The sequence below is a fragment of the Pocillopora damicornis genome, chromosome 13 (genome assembly GCF_964200805.1).
Source record: "Pocillopora damicornis chromosome 13, jaPocDami1.2, whole genome shotgun sequence".
Taxonomy (NCBI): Eukaryota; Metazoa; Cnidaria; class Anthozoa; order Scleractinia; family Pocilloporidae; genus Pocillopora; species Pocillopora damicornis.
The window spans coordinates 2,740,463-2,763,070 of record NC_142682.1 but is presented as its reverse complement, the minus strand read 5'-3'; the positions used below and the strand labels follow the sequence as shown (position 1 = coordinate 2,763,070).

Genomic DNA, 22,608 nt, shown 5'->3' with positions numbered 1-22,608 from the left:
AAGCCTTCCTTGGCTGAGTATCCCCACCCCCACTTCTCGTAAAAGAAAGAAAATTCGCCCTTCTTGATACAACCTTTTGCGGTCACAATTTTTGCTATGTGCGATAGTGTAATTTATAAGTCGATAGTTAGACTGATAGAGATTAAGATCAGCTTAAATCGAGATAAATTTGAGAAAAGGATTTGGCTTTTTTCTTAAGAAAAATTTAAAAACTAAACGAAATTGCAAGATATTGCGTGGAATTTGGGTTTTTTGTGGCTAAATCTAATCGTCATGACCTGACTTATAATTAAGTTAGCTATGGTAAACCTGTTTCATTGTCCTCTGCGTCAATCGATATCTCATCGGCACTTCTTCGGGTATCAGACGATGAGCAGCATTGTTCGTCGTCTTCGAATTCTTCATCTGATTTTTTCATCAATATTGGTTGAGGTCGATAGAAAATTAGAGCGCACAGTTTTCTCTCGATGAAGAATGCAAAGGCAGTGAAAATGAAAAAACACATCGGCGTGGCATGTTTCCTCTACCGCTAGACAAGTTGGATTCTTAAAGCTCATTTCTGCGAAATTGTGCGAAATTAATTGATGAAGATTTGTGACGTCATAATGTCATTCAGGGCGAAGTCTGGTGAAGTCTTACATGTAATCGAGTTGTTTCCTGGTATTTATATTTAAAGTCTATAATATAAAGAGGAAAAGAAAAGAAGATAAAACAGATTTCTGTCATTATTGTCCTAAAAGATGATCAATTTATTTTTGTAAATGCACGGGTTGGCTAAGTAGTTGAGCTTGCTGTGTACCTTGATGAGAAAGGGGAACTAAGTAAGCCAGAACAGTGGGTTCAAGGCCAAGACTGAGATTTTAATGGTCAACGGAATGTATTGAGGTTTCATAAGTTACTCTAGCATTAACATTCCGTCCAGGACAAATTTGAACTCCGCAAACTCGTCTATGTCTATATATAAAGAATACCCTTGAACTACTTCCATCCCTACCCTCCCGGCCCCCCTGTCCCTCCACTCCCATGGGTTCGTTTCACTGCGTGCATCGTTTTTGCAGGTTATTTGCCATAAATAATAAAGGATTTAGAGAGGGTAACAAAATATTCGGTTTTTTTTTTCAATTGGGGAGCCGAATATTCCATAGGGTTGTTTTTTAGTCTGATTTTTTCATCTTAAAATTCTAAGCGCAGGCCCGCGTTCATCTCCAAAACAGATGTCAGCGACAGGATTATTATGGGCTGTTCGCGCCAATTGGTTCAAAGTGTTCGATTGAAAGAAGGGGACAAAACACCACCATGAAAGTTGTATTATCATAGAAAATAATCGATACTTTACCACAGATAGAGACGTCTGTAGTCTAGGTTTGGAAAAAAAACTCTCCAGTGAACAATTTTACACAGATTTTAGGAGGCCAGAGGTCGTAAAGCTCGAAGTAATTTCAGCACCAACTCGATATGCCTCGCAATGAATCTGGTTCTTCGCCTAGGAAGAGAGCCGCTGCCACAGACCTGCATGAGAGACTTAGTAAAGACGAACTTATTAAACGACTCAAGGTGAGTGTAGGTAACCTTAGGAATTACTAAAATGCGCGGCAAGCGTATACACCGCGACACACAGGTGAATTTTGTGGGAGATTGCGGGTTTATAAATATTTGTTTTGATACAAGATATGAGAATACCGTAAACGAACGAAACGAGACTGGTTGATTTGAATCGTGCAGCTTCAAGAAGCACCTAAGTAAAATAATTAATCGTCATTGATATTTTTAGCTAATCGACTGCGAGAACTCCTCATTTTCGTTCAAAAAATCGTCCTCACACGGGTGATCAGGCAAATTGGACTAAATTAAGTTTATTATTGACTTTTGTTTTCGATACAGTAAATCTTGCAATGGCCTGATTAAGACAAACCTAAAATGATCGATTTATTAGCTTCACATGAGCTGTAAATAGGCAGATTCTAAATTCTCTGATTATGAAGCTCATTGGATAGTCATACCTCTTGTTTTGTTAAGGTGTTAAACTTGAGTATGAAAACTTAGTGGAATTATTAATCTGCCACTAACTGGAAAAACGGTTTAACTGATGCTTAAGGAAAAGAAAGGAAAATGGATGTTCATATATATTACTAATTTGATTTACTTGATAGAATCTAGCTCATGAACTGTCTAATGCAGATCAGACAGATCGAGCAGAAAAATATGGGACAGTTGCACAGTCTCTTGTCAGCCCATTCATTCTCAAACACAGAGATAAAGATGTCAAGGCACATGCTGCATGTTGCCTTGCTGACATCCTTAGGATCCATGCTCCAGAGGCTCCCTATGATGAAGAACAATTAAAGGTAATAAAGCCTTTTATGAAATAACTTGAGACATTGTGAGGGCCCTGATTGGTCAAAGAGCTATTGTTAATTGCACTGGTAAACTCGGGGAAAATAAAGTTGATTTTATAAAAGCATCAGCCCCACTTTTTATTAGTTTACTTTTGTAATAAGCGACTTGGGATATTGGGAGAACTCTTAAAAAATTTGCAAATCATTTGCTTCAAGCTCATGATTAAATACTGTTCTCAACATCTTGCACTTATTATTATGCCAGTAATTCAACCAATAGAAAGAGGGCTCTAAATAGTCAGCAAGCAAATTCTCCTCTGTTGTCTTGATACATATCCTTATAAAAGTTTGTTTCAAGTCTCAATATTTGCAGATTTAGCACAGATGTAATTATAAAGATAGCAAAAAAAAATTGATCCACAAAAATAAGGTCCAGCAGAGAAAAATCCCACAAAATAAAACTAGTTCCTTGCAGACATTTTTACCATCTGAAAGCAAGAGAATTTGTCCCTTCAAACTTAAGTGCAAGATAGTCTCCCATGATATGTACCTATTAACTGGATGCAAAAATATTTGATTCAAGGTCATGAATTACAGACTGAGCACAGTGAGATCTGTACATTATGAATAAGAACTAACTATTCTCCCCTCTGGCCTGGTATAACTACAAGGTGTTGAAATTTTCAAAAGCTTTGTTTCAACTGACTTGTAAATAGGATGTGATAGACAAGGGCACTCATGGAATAACCACAAAAAGATTCTATAGTGAAAACTGCTATAATTTTTTTCAAGCCAGGACGAGAAACTCATAATTCCTATTTCTGTTTCCTTTAAGTTCATATTAAACAATTTTTTTTGGCAACAAAGTTGTGTAAGGGCCTACAACCTGCTCTGCCTTACACATGTCAGCTTTTATCATGGTTTTCTATGGGATTATGTGAGTGGTGCTGGACAGGTTAGGTAATATAATACAGTATTCATGCAACTTTACTCATAACCAACAACTGGCGCTTCTTATTTTCAGGCAGTGTTTCTTATGATGACAAATCAGTTAAAAGGCCTTGGAAATACCAAATCTAATCTGTCCAAGAAATCCTTCTATCTTTTAGAGGTGTGTGGATTATAACATTCTTTGTTGCAGTTTTTTCTTTTTTTATATTGGGAGTAAATTTTGCACTATTTCATTCTGTTTTAGAGTTTAGCATTGGTTAAGTCATTCAATATTTGCCTTGAGCTGGACTTTCAAGATATTATACTGCAGTTATTCAAAGTGCTCTTCCAAGTTGTAAAGTGAGTAAAATGTTTCCAGTGTAGACTTGTATCTGTTTGTTAATTCTCCTCTTCAGCTGCTTTGTGTTTCCATGTAAAAATAAGTTGAAAAAATTTGGTGTTAGATCAAGATAACAATGTCTACCTTTTAAGTTTGATTATTCTCATTACCTGTTTGCTGGATAACGTACAGATACTGTGGGGAGAAATTGAATGTTCATCATTTCTGGGAGTGAAAGGTTTGAATGGAAGGAGGGAATAGGGAAGTTAGCAACCCAAAATTAATGGTCACGGCATATAGGGTTGATAATTGATGACAGGAGTTTAACAGTTGATTCGATTTATTCCTACTTATTGTCATTTTAACCCTGTTTTTAGTGAAAACCATTCAAACAAAATTCAGAATTTTATGCTGGATGTGATGTGTCCTATTATACAAGAAGGGGACTCAATTCCTCAGGAGCTTCTTGACACAGTACTTGTCAACATCATTGAACCACAAAAGGTAAGCTCTATTTCTGGTCAGTTTCTTCCCTTTTTTAACTTGTCAGATTTAGCAATAATTATTTAATAAAGTAATCGAATTTAAGTCAACTTCATTGTAACATAGTTAAATGCATTTGGACATAAACTGTATGGATTTTTTGTCTTTACTTTATGTAATTTACGTTAATTTTCTTATTTGCATTGGGGAATTTTTAAATAGTTATTTTATTTTGTCACTTTTATAATCATTTGTTTTGTGTCTAAGATTTATTTGAATGGTTTAGGTGAGAACTGTTAAGAGTATTATCCATGGTGCTGTGGGTTCCTTAATTCACATTTCTTGAAATTTTTGCAAATGAATGATTTCCAATTTAAAATACTTACTCTCCATAGATGAAAATTCCAGCTTTAAAAAAAAAACTCTCTAACTTAACCTGGCCTTTAACTCCCAAAAGTGATCAACATGAAACTTCTTCCTATAATATCCATACATTATCCAGCAAACAAGTTATGAGAATACTCAAACTTATCAGATAAAAGTTTTATCCTGATCCAATATTATATTCTCATAACTAATTTACAAGGAAATGTGTAGCAGCTAGAAGGGAGAATCAACAATCAGATTTTGGGAGTTAAAGGGTTAACCAAAAATTTATCGTTCAGGTTATGTTATTATTAGTTTTTAAATTATTAACTAATTACTCATAGCTAATAACTAATTAAAATTGATTATGATTTGATAAGTACTCTTTATTTATCTCCAGAGTGAAAATGTTGTGGCATATAAACTTACCTGTGAGTTCATCAAGAGAACTTCATCTTCTTTAGAGCCATACTTGCAAATGGTGAGAGGTTGTTGGTTTTATTAATAATACTAAAGTACATTGTGGTGCTCTTGAGTAAGATTTGAACAGAGCTTTAATGGTCTCTATTAATTAAGGATCCTAAGGAAGGCAGAGATTGGGATACAGATGTTAATTGTAAAAAGGTTTAAAAGAAACCTCTTTGAAGTTTTTCTGTGGATGTGTCACATTTAATCCTTTAATCCCTAAAAGTGACCAGCATCTAGTTTCTCCTTATGGCATCACCCCTGGACCAAACATTAAGGTCACGAGAATTAAGGAAGCAATCATCAACTTAAGAAGCTCCTAACAGTTAAACAACTCCTCCTTTTTGGTACCATATCAGATGTTTAGAGGAATATATAGGGAATTTTAACCTTCAGAAGATGTGATTTCCAATCCACCAGTGTTTGTAGGTAGTGTTTGGATGTATTCCTTGGAGGTGGTGGATGGGGGGTAGTTGGGGGGGGGGGAGACAGGGGGCAGGGGGGTGTAGATGACAGAAGAGGAAAGAGAAGTGACACGGAAGGTTATTAAGGCACTGAGCAGGAGAGAGTTATACAATGCAACTGTTCAAGAGAGTCATCAATCTATTAATTAATAGGTTACACTAATGAACCTTTTTAATAATCAGGCCCACATTTCTTTTTAAGTTTTTCAACAGCAGTCTAGCTCTGGGCAAGACGGCAGACAGTATTTTAGCAGAAAACATTTATGACCTTATTTTGGAGTTGAACAGAATTTGTCCAAGTGTTCTGCTCTCAGTGGTTCCCCAGCTGGAGTTTAAATTGAAGGTAATTTCTTTGTTTGTAATCTGTTACTGTTTGAGAAGTCTGCAAGTAGTTATTATGTGGGATGCTTGTGTGGTCAGATATAGAAATTAGTCACATGCTTGTACTTCTCACTGAAATTAAGCCCTGTTGGCTGAGGTTACTATTTGAATGGGTGACCTCACATAATATCCTGTCTTGTTGACTTGTGATTTCATTCCTCTACTTTGAAGAGTCAGAATTAAATTTATTATTTTCCATGTAAAACTTAAGTGATTGACATGTACGTTGTTGTTTTAGTGACTCCCTTTGTAATTCTTGCTTCAATGAGTTTAGTAATAGATGGTTTGGAGCTATTTTGAAGACCATTTTCTTTGGAGGCTACAAGGAAAATTGGAGTTAAGTCAAAATGGTCCTAGATTTGGCCAAAGGTGCTTACACCCACAGTCTTAATGTCCTGTAGATTGGTGCATTTTGAAGAAAGTAGTTTTTTCTACATAACAAAATCCTAGGATTCAGCAAAATGCTTGATTTTAACATTTTTTAATGATACAAAGCTAACATAATTTGTCTGGTAGCCTTAGCAGTATTTGCAGTAATTGCATTTGGTGGTGAAATCTTTTTTTTGCAGAGTGAGGATGTGGAAGAGAGATTGTCAGTTACTGAATTACTTGGCCAGATGTTTTCTGAGCAGGACTCTGAACTAGCAACTCAAAATAAAGCTTTGTGGAACTCCTACTTGGGAAGGTGAAATTGCTGATTTTAGCTTCAAGTGGTCAGGAGGAAAAACATTTGATCCAATCTAAATTATAGTTACACATGACAGGTTGCTCAGGAGTGACCTGGGTTGGGCTAGTTTTCCCCCCTGAGGGTGAGGTGGGGATAGCTATGTGTAACAATGTTACTATGAGGGTTCATAACACTCCTGGAAAACCTGGAAAGTCCTGGAATTTTATTTTGACATTTTCCAGGACTGGAAATCTGCTTAACACAAGCAATAAAGTTTTTAGAATTTATGTTAAAAGAAATGTATGTAGACTGTAAGGAGAATTTATTTAAAAATCCTAGGAATGGAAGGATTTAAGGTGAAATTTGGAGTCTTGGAAAAGTCAATCTGAGTCTTGGAAAAGTCTTTGAAATTTGTTTTTAGAAAAGAGTAGAAAAACATGGTGTGAGCATATTTTTGCTTGAAAGGTCATTGGACTTGTTTCTTTTTTAATGTTTATTTTTAGATTTGTGGATATTAGTGTGGATGTGCGTGTGGAATGTATAAAAAGATGCAAGGAATTTTTGAAAAATCACCCAGACTTGGTCGCAGATATAAGTGGTGAGTTTGAAAACATTCTTGAGACTTCATTTTGTGATCATTGTGTTCACTCTAAAGTGTTAATGTTTTGGTTGCTATGACGAGAAAAAAACCTTTTGGTGACTGAATTTGTGGCAAAGGTCCACAATTTGGTGACCTGTGTTTGGCAGTTGTGTATCGTTTACTTAGGTGAGATAACCATTTGCATTTAATGTAATGTAATTTATTGCAGTTAGTTTCCTTTGTTACAGTATAATTTAACCAACCGAAAGAACACTACAATCTTACAAACTCAACTACTTTATTAAACAACTTGTAATATTCTTTATAGGGAACAAATCCCAAAGGTGTTTCGTTTAGAAAATACAGTTTAACAGTATTTCTGTTGCAATTCCATGCAAACTCTGTCAATTCAACAAATTAATTTTTAAAGGAGCTCATGATTTCTTTTCGCACTTTAGATAAACTTCACGAAAGACAACGTGACCCTGATGAGAGGGTTCGACAAGAAGTGGCCATTACCATCTGTGATGCAGCTGCAGAAAATATCAGTGGTGTCTCTGATCAGGTAATACTCTCTTTGAAGAGAGAAGGTCTGAAGCAAAGAAAAGAAGCAGTGTTTTTATTTAATGAAATCTTTTGTCCTGAGTATGATTGTGAAATTATCTGGTCATTACTGAGTCAGAGTGTTGTCAAGGTACATATAAGCAACTGGTTTAAGTGTATTGGTATAAAACAAAACTGTTTGTCAGCAAGTTCAGGCAATATTTATGTGTCTATTCTTTTTTTTATCATTATTTTCACAGCTTCTCAATGATGTATGTGAGAGAACAAGAGATAAGAAGGTAATTCCATTTATTCAGTTGCAAGGTTTTAATTGCAGTGGCCAAGTGGTTTGCACCAAATCCCTGACTGACTTACCAAGTGGTGAACTGACTGACTGGCTGCCTAACTGACTGACTTACTGACTGACAGATGGAGTGAATGACTGTTTGACTAAATGATTGACTGGCTGTCTAACTGACTGACTGACAGACAGATGGAGTGAATGACTGTTTGACTGAATAACTGACTGCCTGCCTAACTGATAGACTGATGGAGTAACTTACTGACTGACATATGGGGTGAATGACTTTTTGACTGAATGACAGACTGGTTGCCTAACTGACAGATAGACTAACTGACAGATAGACTAACTGACAGATAGACTAACTGATAGACTGACAATCTGGCTTACTGATTGACTGACCAGCCAACAGAGTGACCGACTGACTCGTACACAGATTCAGTGATCAATTTCCTGATTGACACATATGTAGTCATGGACTAAAAACAAGAAAAAGTTCACTATGCATGCTGCACAGTTTTGTTTATGCTCATTTTTTCCACTCCATGTCCACGATTATTAACTTGTCTATCTTCGTTGTTTCCTGATTGGACTAGTGGCATGTCAGGAGAGAAGCAATGATGTGTCTTGGAAAATTATACAAGAAAATGACAACAGGGTCAGTTATGGAATAATTGTTAATTGCTTAATATTTAATGGCGAGTGTCTCTGTCTGGTTTTCATGTAAATAAGTTGTTTATGAGCATCTCATTTGCCTCTATCCTCAGGGCTACTGCAAACAGAACAGCAGCAAAGAAATTATCTTGGGTTCCAAGCAAGTTACTCCACTGCTATTACCTTAACACTCCAGAAAACAGGTAATAAAACTATCTTAGAACATGCAGGGATAGAGAGTTTTTTGATTGAGCATAATAAAGCTAAAACCCAAGTAATCACTAACCTAGCATATAAAAACATCAGAGATAAATCACAGGAAAAAGCAAACTCTAAAGATGTGATTGGTTTCAGCTTTGTGTCTGATGGTTTGTGAAGGTGGTGCAAGTTTTCTAACCAAATCACATCATTTAGTAAAGAAAAACCAAAAGAAACCTGGATTACTTCTAATACTCAAACAAAAACTGCACTTAATTAGACAAGGAGAAGAGCAATAAATTATGCCAGATGATTGCATGTTTTACTTCAGCAATGCTTCAGTCAAGGCTTTATCAGGTTGGGATAAAACAAACAAAACAGAAAAAAAAATAGTAATGAACTGTGTGCTTTGTATAATTTTCCAGGCCAATTTCCACAGGTAAACTGCTTTGAATAACTCATTGCAATGTTCTACATCTTTGGAGCAGAAAATGGTTGTTCAGATGGTATTATCCATTTTCCATAAGGAGGCTCTGGGTTTGTCAAAATACTGAAATATGACTTCTTTTTTGTCACGTTGTAAAGACTTTGCGTAGAAAGGATTCTGATTGGATGCTTAGTGCCAGTCAGCTTAGAAGCTGACCAAAAGATGAAAAGATTGCTGCATATTTATTGCAAACTTGACGAAGCAGCAGTGAGGTAAAGCTTATGTCTATTGTATCTCTTTTTATCAAGTTACTTGCCCCCTCATTCCCTTTTTGATCCCATCTCTTTCTTCTTCTTCTTCTTCTTTTTTTTTTTTTAAATCTGTTTTGTTTTTTGACCTCTCCACGCCTTGTTCTTTCATTTTCAACATCTTTTCACTCCTTTTCTTTCCCTCTGCTTGTTATTTTCCATATATATGTATGTGTGTTGGTTTGTCAATCTTCTTGTCCCTTCCTCAATCTGTGTATTTGTTGCTTCCAGCCTTCCATTATTCCTCCTCTCTTGTGCCAAGTGTGCAGTAGTTGTTTTTTCCTTACTTAGCTACATGCTGTTAAATCTCAATATTTATTTTTAAAAGCAGAACTATTTACAGGCAGTTCTTTTCTCTCCTTTACTATGTAGTGCTTTCCATGGAATTTTGACTTGTCAGCAGAGGTGAGCTATATTTTTTTATGTTGTTCTAACATTGAGCTCCTCAGTATCTTTTTAGCTAAAACAGCTTTTGGAACACTACTATAACAAAATGTTACTTCCTTTATTTTTCAGGGTTCGCACAGACATAGCAGATCTGATTGAGTTATCAACAGGAGAGAAGGTAAACTTTCTCAATGACCTTTTGTTTTTTGTTATTTTCTATACTACTTTTATTTTTCTTCACAAAGCAATTTGGCCCTGTTATTTATTTGAAAAACGTTACTCAAGGCCTTTGATTTCCATGACCTATTTGAACAAGGAACCACCTCCAACCCCTGGTACCTTGCCACATCCTTTTGTCCAGCACAAAGATTATGTCATGCTTGGATGAAGACCTTATTACAGTCCTTATTAGGGCAGCCCTCTACAGGTTAAATGCTCTTACTCTGAGGAGTGATCAAAAAGAAACTTCTCCTAGCAATATTATTAGATTTTTAAGCAAAAAAAGTGAGGAGAAGAACAACTTCTATCAACTAAGGGTTTTTGTTTGATTCAGCTCCAAATCCTCATAGCTGTAATTTTGAAAAATGTTTGATAGGAAGTGAAGAAAATTGACATGTGGTTCCTTGCAGTGATAGGTTTAACTCTTTCTTTGCTTTTTTCCTTCGCAGTCACAGGATAATGAGACACTGGTGTTCTCAAAGATTATTTCCCTTGCAAGTAAGTAGTTTCTTGAGTAATAAAAAGTGTTCAGAGAAGAGCCAAGAAGCTACTTATGTCTTGTCATTTAACCCTTTAACTCCCAAGATCTGATTGTTAATTCTTCCCTCCACCTGCTACACATTTCCTTGTAAATCAGTTATGAGAATTTATTGCTAGATCAAGATAACAACTTCTACTTGATGAGTTGGAGTTTTCTCAATACCTGTTTGCAGTATGGATGTTATAGGTAAAGGGTTAAGGAACATACAACTATCTGTTGGGTTATTTTTGTGTTCTAGGTATATTTTTTTCTAACAGAAGTCGTGATCTGTATTCCTCAAATTAGGAGCTTTCCCAGATGCTTTTAAGTTTCAAGAAAATCTAAAAAAACTGCGTGGAATGATTAAAGAACCTTCCTTGAGAGAACTACTGAAGACATGTGTTAACCCGAATGTGGGGTGTTCAAACGTTTTCAAGGCGGTGGTAAGTACATTTAATAGAGTCGAACCAGTTAAAGTTACTCCATCAAAAGGGTCTTAACAGCAGGAACACTAGCATAAGATACCAATGATTGGGTGACCTGTGTTGGCTGGTCATGTGATTATCAAGGAGTTGCATTATCTTACAGTTTTTAATCTTTGGTAACAAGTAATGAATGATTCTTGTTACTTATTTATTTGCGAAATTTCGAGGCTAACAGAGTTACACATGGAAACATTACAATGTACCGTTGTTACTACTAGTTGATTTGTGAAGCATAGGTCAATGTTCCCCAACTTTTCATCTGATACATTTTTTTGCTAATGTATATGTCATCTTGTTCAGTTTCATTTTGCTTCTCGTTTCTCTTTGGCAGAGTGACGTTGTCGTTAGGCTTGGGTCCAAGCATCCTGTGTTAGAGACACTCAAAGCACTCCTTGATCGTGCCGCTCCTCTTCTTGTGGATGAACATTGCATCAAAGCGCTGTTCAAGTTGGTGAAAGATGCCATTGAAGGGCTTGCTGATGATGAGGATGATGAGTATGAGTGGCACGAAAGCTCTGGATTAAAACCTGTCGGGAAAAAGGGACTGGCACTGTTATTGGTGAGACATGTTGTTTTCTAAATACAGTGGTTAAACGTCATATGCGAACGTTGTAATTTTTAATCTGTGTTAGAGACAAACTCAAGCGAAGGGTTAAATCATCAGATTATCCGTAATTTAATGAGCTTCTTGTTCGAAAAGTCTCTATTTTTGCTTTTCTTTAGTTTTGTTTCCTTTTACAAATTTCTACGAGTTTTTAATTTTTTTCGCGCGAATTTGCGTGACAGCGGTCGTTTCTTATGTTTTCCGTTGAAATTTTGCGCGGGAAATTGACGCGCGGCTGCCTACTTGCACGTGTTTGACGTTTGACTGCTCTTATATATAACGTTGAACTCTTTTTTCCCCGAGAGTGACTAGCATCTATCTTCTCCTAACTAAATCAAGCCTGAATCACGCATGAAGGTCACAAGAATAAAGGAAATGATCACCAACTGCAAAAGCATTAGATTGGTAAACCTATTCTCCTCGTCAGCACTCTAGGAAATTTATTGAGAACAGTATGGAGAATATACATACTGATGTTAGGCTGTAAAAGGGTTAAGCGTGGGAGACAGTGGCCTGACAGGAAGCGCCCTGCACACTAGGGCTCAGTTGTTGGACGGCTGATTGGCGCTAACCCAAGGTTAAATTTTATTCCGGGGTCTCTTTAATTCCTTTGTTCAGAAGCCTGTTTGGGATAAATATCTCTATTTTCTTTAGAGCATGTAGTCGCAACATCTTAAACAAAAAAAATTACGCTTGATCTTTTTTTTGAAGCTTTGAGATCTGAAATCAAATTTCACGCGAATCCTGGGTTATCTTAACCCAGCTTTGAACAACTCGGCCCAGGTCGTTAGGTCACTGTTTCTCTCACGCTTAACCCTTTACTCCGTAACATCAGTATGCATATTCTCTATACTGTTCTCTCTCTATCCTAAGGTACTGACGAAGAGAATTTGTTTGACAATCAAGAGTTCTTTTAGTTGGTGATTATTTGCTTTATTCTCGCGACCTTAATGTGTGATTAAGGGGTGTCATTATAAGGAGAAATTAGCTGTAAGTCACTCTCTGGAATCAAAGGGTTATGTATGGACAATCAAAGCTTAAATTTCACGGAATCTTTTTCAGGGTCTGGCTGGTGTATTTCCTTCCCAGTTTCAAAATGACGACACTTTTCAACAGCTGCTGGTTTTCCTGAAAAACAAAGATCAAGAAATTGTCGATCATTCACTAAAGATGCTGGCCTTGACTGGAGATGGAATTGAAAAAGTCAACAAGTCATTGGCCAATTATTATCATCCAGTCTTGTCCAAATTAGCATTAAAGGGAACTCCTTGCCAAGCCAAGCACTCGCTGAGATCCATTGCAAAGATTTCTGCTGCTTCTTCACAGCCGTTTGATCGTGTCTTTACAGTAAGTGTTTTTAAAAAGAGTCTACATGTACCTCAAAATGTCATTGTGATTCAGATTCGCTGATGTCTCCATCTCAATCTTAATTGGCATCAGGCATGCAGCTTTTTTGTGATGGTGTGCCCATAGATATCAGTATTTATACATGATGAGGCAAAAGAAAGCCGCTTGTTTTTTCACAAATAACGCGTAAGATAATGAGCGTTTAAAACAAATGTATTGCTTATTTTTTCGCAAATCGATGCGCAAGATGATGAGCGTGAAAAATATACCGCGGAGTACGAGCGAAAAAATGCCACGCTATTTTTTTTTTAACGCGAGTCACGCGCTAGCACGAGTTCCGTATGGGGAAAAACACTGTGCCCCAGGGTTTGAGTACTTTGATGGTACAGTTAGTTCTATTGGACTCGAACTTATATTTCTATTCAAGCCCTCTATTAGATGCAGATTGACATAACAGTTTTTCAAATTATAATTCAATTTTATCGCAGAATCTTGTCAGTTCCTTGAGCCACGATTGTCCTCTTTTACTGACTACACTGACAGCTCTTGGTGAGATCGCACTTTTAGCGCCATCTCTGTTCGAGACACAAAGGCCAGCCATTGTTAGAGATTTTGTCGTTAAGGAACTCTTGATGAAAGACAGGGGGGAGACGGCAGATTCGAATGAAAGTGAAGGGGAGTGGTGTGAAGACAGGGATGTTACTCAAGAAACGCAAACGAAGATCAAAGGTATACGTCTGCTGGTGAAGTGGCTGCGAGGCCGGCAGGGAAACCACAAGTCGTCCGTTCAGCCTGTGCTTAGATTGTTGGACAGTATGCTCATCCATAAAGGAGACTTACAACAGCAGGGTTGTGTGAAGTAAGTATGTGGAAAATATTTGGGGGATTTTATCTTTCGAACCAAACATTCATGGTAGAACAGTGGCCTAACGTTGAACATGCGCTAGAATATCAATTTTGACTAGTAGCACGCCAATTTTCCGCATAAAATTGGAATACATAGGAACAATCACGCAAAATTAGCTGGCAGGACTCTATATTTTTGTCTAAGCCTCTGCATCAATTTAAATAAACTCATTGTTCTTGTTCTCTTACTGCTGTCTGAAGAGCTGCTGATTGTTCAAGACTTCGACTGGCAGCAGCCTGTGGCATGATCAAGATTGCACAGGAACCCCATTACATTGAATACATAACCTTGGAAAATTTTCAGCGGCTCTCATTGGTAATGCAGGTAAAATTTGAATGTATGGATTGAGACCTGAGACGTTCATCTGAGTGATTAATGCTGCAAGGTAGATATTGTTGTTGTGCAGAATGAGAAGAGGGGTTATGCAATTTCAACATGAAGCTTGTGGGAACAATAACTCTAGATAATTTTGTGATGGGTGAAAGGTATACATTATGCACCAGTCATTACTTGTCCCCTGGGGGTGGGATGGCCCGGGAGATTTTGGGTGGAGTCTCGTGGTTTTTATGGGGAACGGAGTGGGTATCAGTCGTCGTTAGCACAGTATAAAGTTTTTAATCTGAAAACCATTGAAAAATTGTAAAAAATAGTCCAATAGCGATGGTTGATCCAAAACAATGTTGGAATTAAACGGGACTTAATTCTACTCTATCAAAACTAACCTTGATGCTTTTGCCGGTGGTTGTGATTGAATTGTTTGCCTGAGGACGAAGAAAAATGATCCATTTTCATGTGTCATTTTGTGCTTTCTTTTGTTGAAGGACCCTTGCTATGAGGTGCGTGACAAGTTCACCAAGAAGCTTCACAAGGCTGAAGATGTACTAAAACTTCCTCTGGAATATCTGGGGATATTTGCGCTGGCAGCACCTGAACCTGTTAAGGAAAGGAAAACACAGGTAAAGTACTGTAAAGTTCAACTTTTTGAAAAGATGAAAACGAGGACTCGGCTGACAGACGTTTTTGGAATCAAGGCTTAAAAGAGTCTAACGTTTGTTGCATTGGACTTACTTTTCAGGTTAGACAAATGATTACTAAGAACGTCAAGACACGACGAGATTACTTGAAACAGCATTCAGCGGCACAAGGTAAGAAGAACAGACAACACTACGTTAAAATCATTATTTGTAGCTTACTTATTTTATGGTTGTTGTTGTTGTCTTTTAGAATGTTCTCATTCTATTCTTCCGGAGTATGCTCTGCCGTGTGTTATCCATATGCTGGCCCATCACCCAGACTTCAAACAAGATGATCACGAGACACTAGTGCAATTCAAAGAGTAAGATTTAGTTATGGTTTTCTTATGCCTACGGGTGAATTTTTAGTGCCACTTCTGTTACCGTTGGAGATTTATTTCGTTAAGTCAAAATTCTGCACTTTTTGAAAAACATCACATCATGGGTTGTACAGGAGGAAAAAAATACAGTTAATTGTGTAATAAGATTCCAAAAATGCATACAGTAACAAAAATGGCGAAAATTTGTTGAAATCGTCAAATCCGCCAAGCTGATTTCGCTTTGACGAATATGACTAAAATTCGCCAAAATCATCAAATCCATGAACATTCACTCAGTTTGAGGAAATGTCGTCAAATCTGCCATTTACATTACTGCGTGCATTTCTGGACATAAGTGCATGATTGTCCGGCTAAGAATAGCCCAGAACTCGTTGCTGTCGCCGTCTAAATAGCTCGTTTGCGGCACCCTCTCAATTTGGCATCCTATAATTGTAACAACATGCGTAGAAAATTCTAGGGAATTATGCCTGGGGCGTTCTTATTGGCTCTTTGTGACATTTTCCTTTGTTCTGATTGGTTGTTGTGATTACTTTGGTTTTGGTCTTACGACACTCAATCAAAAAGCGCTCTTCTTTGAAACTCGGTTAGAAATTGCCCTTTTTCTTTTCCATTTCCTAAGTTATCTTTGGTTCTTCATGGAGCCGATTATGGCCAAAGCTGATAACTACAGCTTCCTGAAGAAGCTGGTTGAAAACGTCAAAGAAACCAAAGACGCGCAAGCACCAGACGATGAAGAAGTAAACAAGGTAAACACGCAAATGTGATCTACCAGCGATATATTACCAGCAACAAGAAAAATTTGCAACGATTTCCGTTGCTGGTAAGGGAACGGTCATTATCGCATGAGTGGGGAAGGGGGGGGGAGGGAGGAAGGAGAGGGGGGTTTGGAGAATTTGATTATGTCGAGATAAAATTCACTCGATCCCTTCTTAAGACTCTGTAGTATATTTCTATGATCCCTACCTCATTAGCAGTTAACTATAGCGTCCCCTTTACACTCTGTTGGCGACGACTGATCCCCGCTTCGTTCCTTCTAAGAAACCAGGCGACCCTCCCCCCTCCCCCCCCCCCCCAAAAAAAAAAAAAAAGAAAAAAATCCTGCCCACTTAAGGGAATAAAATATGATTGGTCCTGTTGTGTTTTTCTTGTGGCCGGTTCTCAGAAGAGCACAAAACAGCGTGGACAGAAATACATATCTTGAGGATTGTTGCAATGAAGAAAAGTACGATTTTTGTGCCTTCTAACATTTAGTAATTTTTTTTACCAGAATCTTTACACAGTTTGTGATCTTGCTCTGGGACTGATCCTAAACAAGGTAGCTGTCTGACTCTGTAATTTACTTGTTCCTCGTCGCAGTTTATTTTCTTTTTCTGTTCTTTCTGTTTCCCATTGCGTCGCATACTTTTGACGTCCCGTGTCGATGGCTTTTACATAAAATCCAACACGTTGCAGTGAACTTTAAACTGTATTAATTTTTGTCAATGTTTGTTTTTTTCACTAGGTCCACACTTTTGTTCTAAAAGAATTTCCCGGCAATCTTGTTTTGCCAAAAAGGTTCTTTATACCTTCCGAGGTGAGGGCTTGAACATCTTACCTCTGCTAATGATGTAAACGCTTTAAAAAGATGGTAGCTAACGCGAATAAGGTGTCAAGGGACTCATTCAGAAATGTATTCTGTTCACATCCACTTGTGGTGCGCTTTTCTTGACGACTCTGAAAATGGTAAAGGTCACGCATGGCGCTACCAAGAAGGAGCGTTGCGTTATGTACTTTTATGTCACCAGCGTCACACAACAGATTCAGTTTCAATAAGTGTTTTGTGACAGATTTGAGAAGCACCTTATGCTTTTTATGGTGACACGATTTTTGAAGTACAGGAGTCTGATAATTTTCAGGCAATTTTTATAATGCTTTCTTGATGTCTCCTCAATACATTTTTATCATGAAATCTTTGGTTTTTTGGAGTAATAGAAACTTTTTTCTTTTTCCATACGAATAACCTTTATGTTACGTTTGCAGGGAGGTGGTCCTAACACTAAAAATTACTTACCTAAAGGATTCCAATTTACAACTGCAAAGGTATTTGTGGTGCAGCTTTCCTTGATTAAACCTTAGAAAAACGCCTGAGGGCGTTTACGTGAGATGCTGCTGTCTGTGTTAAATGTAAAGATTAGTTGCAAATGTCACTGATCCCTGAAGCCGACTGATAGTCATAATGGAGGTGGTAAAAGCGCTAAACAAAAAAGTTTTAGTGACCTTTATTTACCGTGAAAATCGGAAATTAAGGCAAGAGGCGAAGCACACTTGTGCACATCGCTGTTCCATCGCGCTTGATCACAAAATCGTCTTTATGGAACGTTCACGTTACTGAATCTAACAGCAGACGAAGATTACTTGAGTACTTTCCTCTGCGAATTTATTTTTAAACCGCAATAATACGAAGAAGGGAAGTGATGTTTGTGTAGGGAAGTCCCATGTGAGCTTTTCTAAATGCCTTCCGCGCGAAAGTTAAGACGTCATGCATGTTTTAAAAATGTCCGACGTGACAGCTATTACGACACTCGAGCGAATTTTTAACTTGGTCTGCCACTGGCATCCCACGTAATTTGTAAATTTTAAGTCAAGGTAAGCAACGTGTGGCGTTCTAATGAAAAAGACTTGATTTAAAGAGTATTAACTGTTTATTATGACTCGTCATTTAGGGACAAAAGAAGGGAAGCGCAGTTGAGTCGAAGTTGACGCCATCAAAGTCATCATCTAAAACCTCCGCTAAGAGTGACAAGAAAACACCAGTGAAATCTCAAAGCAAGTAAGGACGAACTCAATTTGGTTTCCCCATTCGCTCTGACGAAGGGCTAACGCTCGAAGCGTCAGCTTTGAAACTCTTCCCCTTACGTTATACGAAATTACACTGTTATTCTCTCCCACCGACGCAGCACCACAGTTTTTTTAGAAACTTCCCCCCTGAATTGGTGTGACTTCACTCTTAGGAGATACTGGGGCTGTCTACGAACCCTGTTTGGGATAATTTTGTTGCGTGCCTGAGTAGGACAGTTTCCTTTATCAGTACACCACCCCCCTTGACCCCAGGAGTATATATGGGTTCCGGCCAACTGCCAGAACGCCTGAAAAAATTGTGATGAACTGGCATCCAAGGGGGCGGGGGAGGGGGAGTAACATTATCCCAAGTCACTTAATGCTCGGGAAACCGAGAGTGAGGGATAAGCTTTTGATTCGTATGAAGAAAGTGTTGGCACGGCCCACGAAAAGATTGTGCGAATATTTATTTGCCGTGAAAAGCTAGAATTATTTTATATTGTTTATTCAGAACTTCGAAGAGTCCGAGAAGTAATTCAAAGGAGAAAGGGAAAGAGGCGGACAGAGAAGAATCTTCCTCAGAGACTTCTGAAAGTGGGTTTGCCAGTCCCCCTGAGGAGCAAACATCTGTGAGGTTAGAAAAGAATTTTTAAAAAAATAGGGAATCAATACAATATCAATCCTTTTTCAAGTCCTCTGAGAAACTTCTATACAATCTAGAATCATCCTCGGCCACTAATTTCGAGGCTAGAATTCGACTCTGCAATTGTAAAAAATTCGATGTGAAACTTCCCTCGGACTTATTTGTGTTTAAGTACTTCTAAAAAAACTTCTCCTTAAGCCTGACTGAAAATCCCAAAACTTGCCCGGAAGGGCGTTTCGTTCTCTGAATTTTTTCTCTTTTTTCTCCATTTAAATGGGCGGTTTGTTCAACTTGAAAATGTTAGTTTTGAATTTTTAATCAAATAACAAAAATCACGCCGCTATGCTTTTTTTTTTGTTATTTAAACATGTTTTGCTAGGAAAAGAGGAAGACCAGCTAATTCTTCAGAGAAATCCGCTCCAAAGAAATCAAGGAAAACTTCCCCAGACAAGGATACCAAGCGAGAAAAGAAGACTTCGGCAAAACAATTGAACATGTCAGATAAACGTAAAAATTCTCGACAAAAAAATGCTTCTCCGCTGGAAAGTCCACGCTCAACAGAAAAGTCATCTTCGACAACCAAATCATCACCAAGGTGCGTGATCTTGTTTTCTCGTTTTGCTTCTGTGGTGTGTCAACAGTTCTCCCGTAGGGTTATCGAGAAGAAAAATGGCTGTGAATGGAGGAAGTGTTATCCGTAGTGGTTTTGTTGGTGATCTTGGTGTCAAATCCATTTGGTGAATTTGTTGTTTTATTTGAAGCCTTGTCATGCTTTACATTGGAGAACAAGCAAAGAACTTAAAACACCTTGGAAAATTATACTTCGAAAAAAGAAATCAGTGTTCGATATGGCCCAGCGTAACTTACACCACTAACTAAAATAAAAAAAAAGTTCGTTCTAGACAACAGCTGTAGGTTGCGATATTTTTTTGTCTTTTTTTCAATCTAACAGTCCCCGAAGAGGACGAGCCGCAAAGAGACTAGTGTCTGAATTAGATGCTTTACCCGAAGATGAGCCAACGCAGGACAGCGGTACCTCCAGTTTGGAGTCGCCGAAGAAGCCACTTAGTACAAGGTATAATGTGAAGGTCACTAGGCCAGCGTGTGTCCCATCACAGAGTAAATGATACGGCTCATCAGAGCCGCTAAAGCTCAGAATTTCTTTTCCTTCTTTATGTACAGACAAATATCACAGCAGAGTTCCAGGACGAAATCACGAAATGAAGTAAACGGGGTGGTAAGTATACATTAAATTCATCGTGAAAGTATTTTATCCTTTTTTGTTAGGGACGTTCCTTCTGTTCCTCGCAGTAACGATTTTGTAGGTAAAATTTAAGGATTTAAATCCTGTAAAGTGTAACCTCAGACACTGGTTGTCTAATGCTGACAAATTTAGCGTTATCACTCGTCGAGAGGTGCTGGTTTTTCTCTTTGCTAACTTAATCTCTTGGTGATTCTACAGACAGATAAGAGTCCATCTAAAGTCAAAAGAAAGGTGCGTCTTCTTTGACTTTTTGGTTGTATAACCTTTTGTTTGTCACAAATGTTTTAAAATTGACTCCATGTTATTAAAAAATGGTTTTTCACACAGAAGGACACCGAGGAATCAAATTCCAGTCCAGTTAAAAAGAGCAAAGAATCAGCGTCTCCGCCAACCAAGCGAAAAGAGCCCACTTTAGTTGTAAGTTTTGTTCTTCAACAAATACTGCATAGTTGTTGGTTTTTTTTTTCTCTTACAGTTAACTTCAAAATGAATTGTTTTAATGTGGAGTTATCATTTTTTATCCTTTTCAGGTGAAAAGAAAGATCAGTAAGAGAAGATAAAATTAAATAACCAATCGTAAACTATTTCGTTGTACATAGACATCAATTCGAGGATCTTCCGAGTTCAGTTCATCTTCACTTCCATTGTACAGCCATCGATGTTTCACCACAAGGCTCTTCAGGGCAGAGCATAACGCAACTTTTGTTACCGAACAAGCAGAGTATGGGTACTCAAATTTTGTTGAAGTTATTGAAACAAAGTGTCCGTTAGGAGACCTGATTATAAACCTGGGATGAACTGAGCTAGGTGATAACCTCAATCAGTGACATGTCCATGCAGAACGCCTGATCTTCGGCTCATTGAAGTGTTCTGGTTATGCTTTGTTTTCCTTGCGACGAATTCGTTCAGCGCTTTCATTGGTCCATTTGATTCGGAAATTTTCGGCACTTGGCCAGATGGTTACTTTGTGACATTCTGGTTTGGACAGTGAGTATGACCTGGAAAACGAGAAACCATACGGCGAAGAACTTGGAGCCAAACATCGGGATTTTTCGATACTCCTTCGGCATGACGCGCCATTGGTCGAAGAAAGTCCATCGGCCAATTCTTAGCAGTGAAAGGAGCGTTTCTTTGAAGCGGCTGAAGAAGGGAGCATGAAATGAATGGAAAGAGAGATTTTCTCAGTTCTTTTTGACAGTTTTATCACGAACATTGTTCGGCATTTATCTTTCATCCGGTAGTTAATTATATCCATTCGCTACACATCAGCGTTCTGAATACTATTTGACAGTACGCAGTTGTATTTCATGGCAAGCTACCACTACACATTATTATGTTGCCATAGGAATGGGTTGGCTTTTGTGCTGACACCTAAGCAACCGTCTTCAAAAGAGTTAGGAATAGTTAAGATTATTAGTAAATACCTTATTTCGGCTTGGAAACCTACTCGTGAATTTATATTTTGCCCGTTCAAAAGATTTAATCTCTGAACGTCAGGAGGAAATCTGTAAAGTATAGATCACATATCCATATTTAGGTCAATCAGATTGAAGATTATGAGGCTTTACTTCGAGAGCATTTCTAATGAGACTCGAATTATCTCAGAAGTTGTCCTAGCCCCATAAACTAGAAAGAGGTTGCTCGGACGTATGTTTTAGAAGTGCATTTGTACTGTTCCAACACCCTATGACTTAGCACAGTGTGAAATAGCCTTACTTAGAATTTGCGTAATTTTCGCCTTGGCTTAAACCTTGAAAACCTGATTTTATCCTTTGATTAACTCGAGATTTTACCGATATTTATGCAGTGTACCTTTCAGTGAATTGTAAGATGTGTAACTTTATGCCTAATTAAAGGAATTTTAAAAGTGTCATTTGTTTTTTCCTTTATTTGGGTGTAGAGCTGCACGAGTTTGGTTTTTGCATAATGCGCATGCGGTGCTTCTGATTGTCCGATGATGCGAGTTGCTGACATTGAGAGATGCCCAAAACAACGGAGACTTAGCTCAAAATTTGCTCCAAATCCCTGAGTTGCCTTGATGCCGAGCTGTTTAAAAATGTAAAATTAAAGCCGACGTCGCTGATCTATCCAGTACCTCGGCGGAATCGGCTGCTAGGATCAGCCGAGTATTGTTGAGAGATCAACTTCGGCGCCAATATTTACGCACATCTAACACGTCCACGTCATGCAAACGCCTCCGACATAAGTTACCAAGGCGTGACGTGAGAATTCATTAGGAAGAAAAGTAAGACTTTTTTATGTGAGCGTAGCTTCGTTATTTTGCTCTGTCAGTGAGTAACCGCGTAGTAGTACATGCGAAACGTTCCACTACTGGCGCTAGGGAACCGGCGCTGCTTTGTCAGTCATGCAGTAACACCAACTAAAACTTTCTTCATCGAAAACTTGGGAAAATACAAGCAAAAGTCGATCAGAAAATGGTTTTTGTTGGCGTCATAGTCGAGATGATATGAGGGATATTTTTGGAAAGAATAATATAGTTATGATGAGTTATGACGTGATCGAATCAGTGAATGTGTCAATAGATCAGTAGTATCACTTTGCCTTAAAAATAACTGCAAGGAAGAGCTATAGAAGATGAACAAAATAGAAGCATGAGT

The 22,608-nt window shown here is 38.0% G+C and overlaps 1 protein-coding gene across 2 annotated transcripts; it reads left to right on the top strand.

Moving 5' to 3' along the window:
- The first annotated feature begins 1,229 nt into the window (after nucleotides 1-1,229).
- Nucleotides 1,230-21,863, top strand: LOC113675078 (sister chromatid cohesion protein PDS5 homolog B). 2 transcript variants are annotated; one of them, XM_089191124.1, is made up of 37 exons: nucleotides 1,230-1,554; nucleotides 2,151-2,345; nucleotides 3,361-3,447; nucleotides 3,532-3,626; nucleotides 3,984-4,110; nucleotides 4,856-4,936; nucleotides 5,587-5,727; nucleotides 6,335-6,450; nucleotides 6,936-7,030; nucleotides 7,471-7,577; nucleotides 7,816-7,854; nucleotides 8,453-8,514; nucleotides 8,624-8,713; nucleotides 9,294-9,407; nucleotides 9,816-9,848; nucleotides 9,960-10,008; nucleotides 10,499-10,547; nucleotides 10,876-11,012; nucleotides 11,386-11,613; nucleotides 12,721-13,005; nucleotides 13,494-13,864; nucleotides 14,113-14,236; nucleotides 14,734-14,868; nucleotides 14,988-15,057; nucleotides 15,137-15,248; nucleotides 15,886-16,012; nucleotides 16,534-16,581; nucleotides 16,768-16,839; nucleotides 17,286-17,345; nucleotides 17,969-18,075; nucleotides 18,595-18,717; nucleotides 19,106-19,321; nucleotides 19,679-19,801; nucleotides 19,909-19,963; nucleotides 20,189-20,221; nucleotides 20,321-20,407; nucleotides 20,521-21,863. In XM_089191124.1, the coding sequence occupies exons 1-37, from the start codon at nucleotides 1,456-1,458 to the stop codon at nucleotides 20,548-20,550; spliced, it is 4,122 nt and encodes a 1,373-aa protein (XP_089047250.1). In that variant the 5' UTR covers nucleotides 1,230-1,455; the 3' UTR covers nucleotides 20,551-21,863. The 2 variants fall into 2 exon arrangements, with proteins under 2 accessions (XP_089047250.1, XP_089047249.1); XM_089191123.1 differs by having other exon boundaries at nucleotides 20,318-20,407.
- Nucleotides 21,864-22,608: the final 745 nt, after the last annotated feature.

Coding starts and splice junctions, on each gene's coding strand:
- LOC113675078 (XM_089191123.1), top strand. CDS start 1,456: ATGCCTCGCAATGAATCTGGTTCTTCGCCTAGGAAGAGAGCCGCTGCC. Junction 3,448..3,531: donor AATCCTTCTATCTTTTAGAG/GTGTGTGGATTA, acceptor ATTCTGTTTTAG/AGTTTAGCATTGGTTAAGTC. Junction 10,548..10,875: donor AAAGATTATTTCCCTTGCAA/GTAAGTAGTTTC, acceptor TCCTCAAATTAG/GAGCTTTCCCAGATGCTTTT.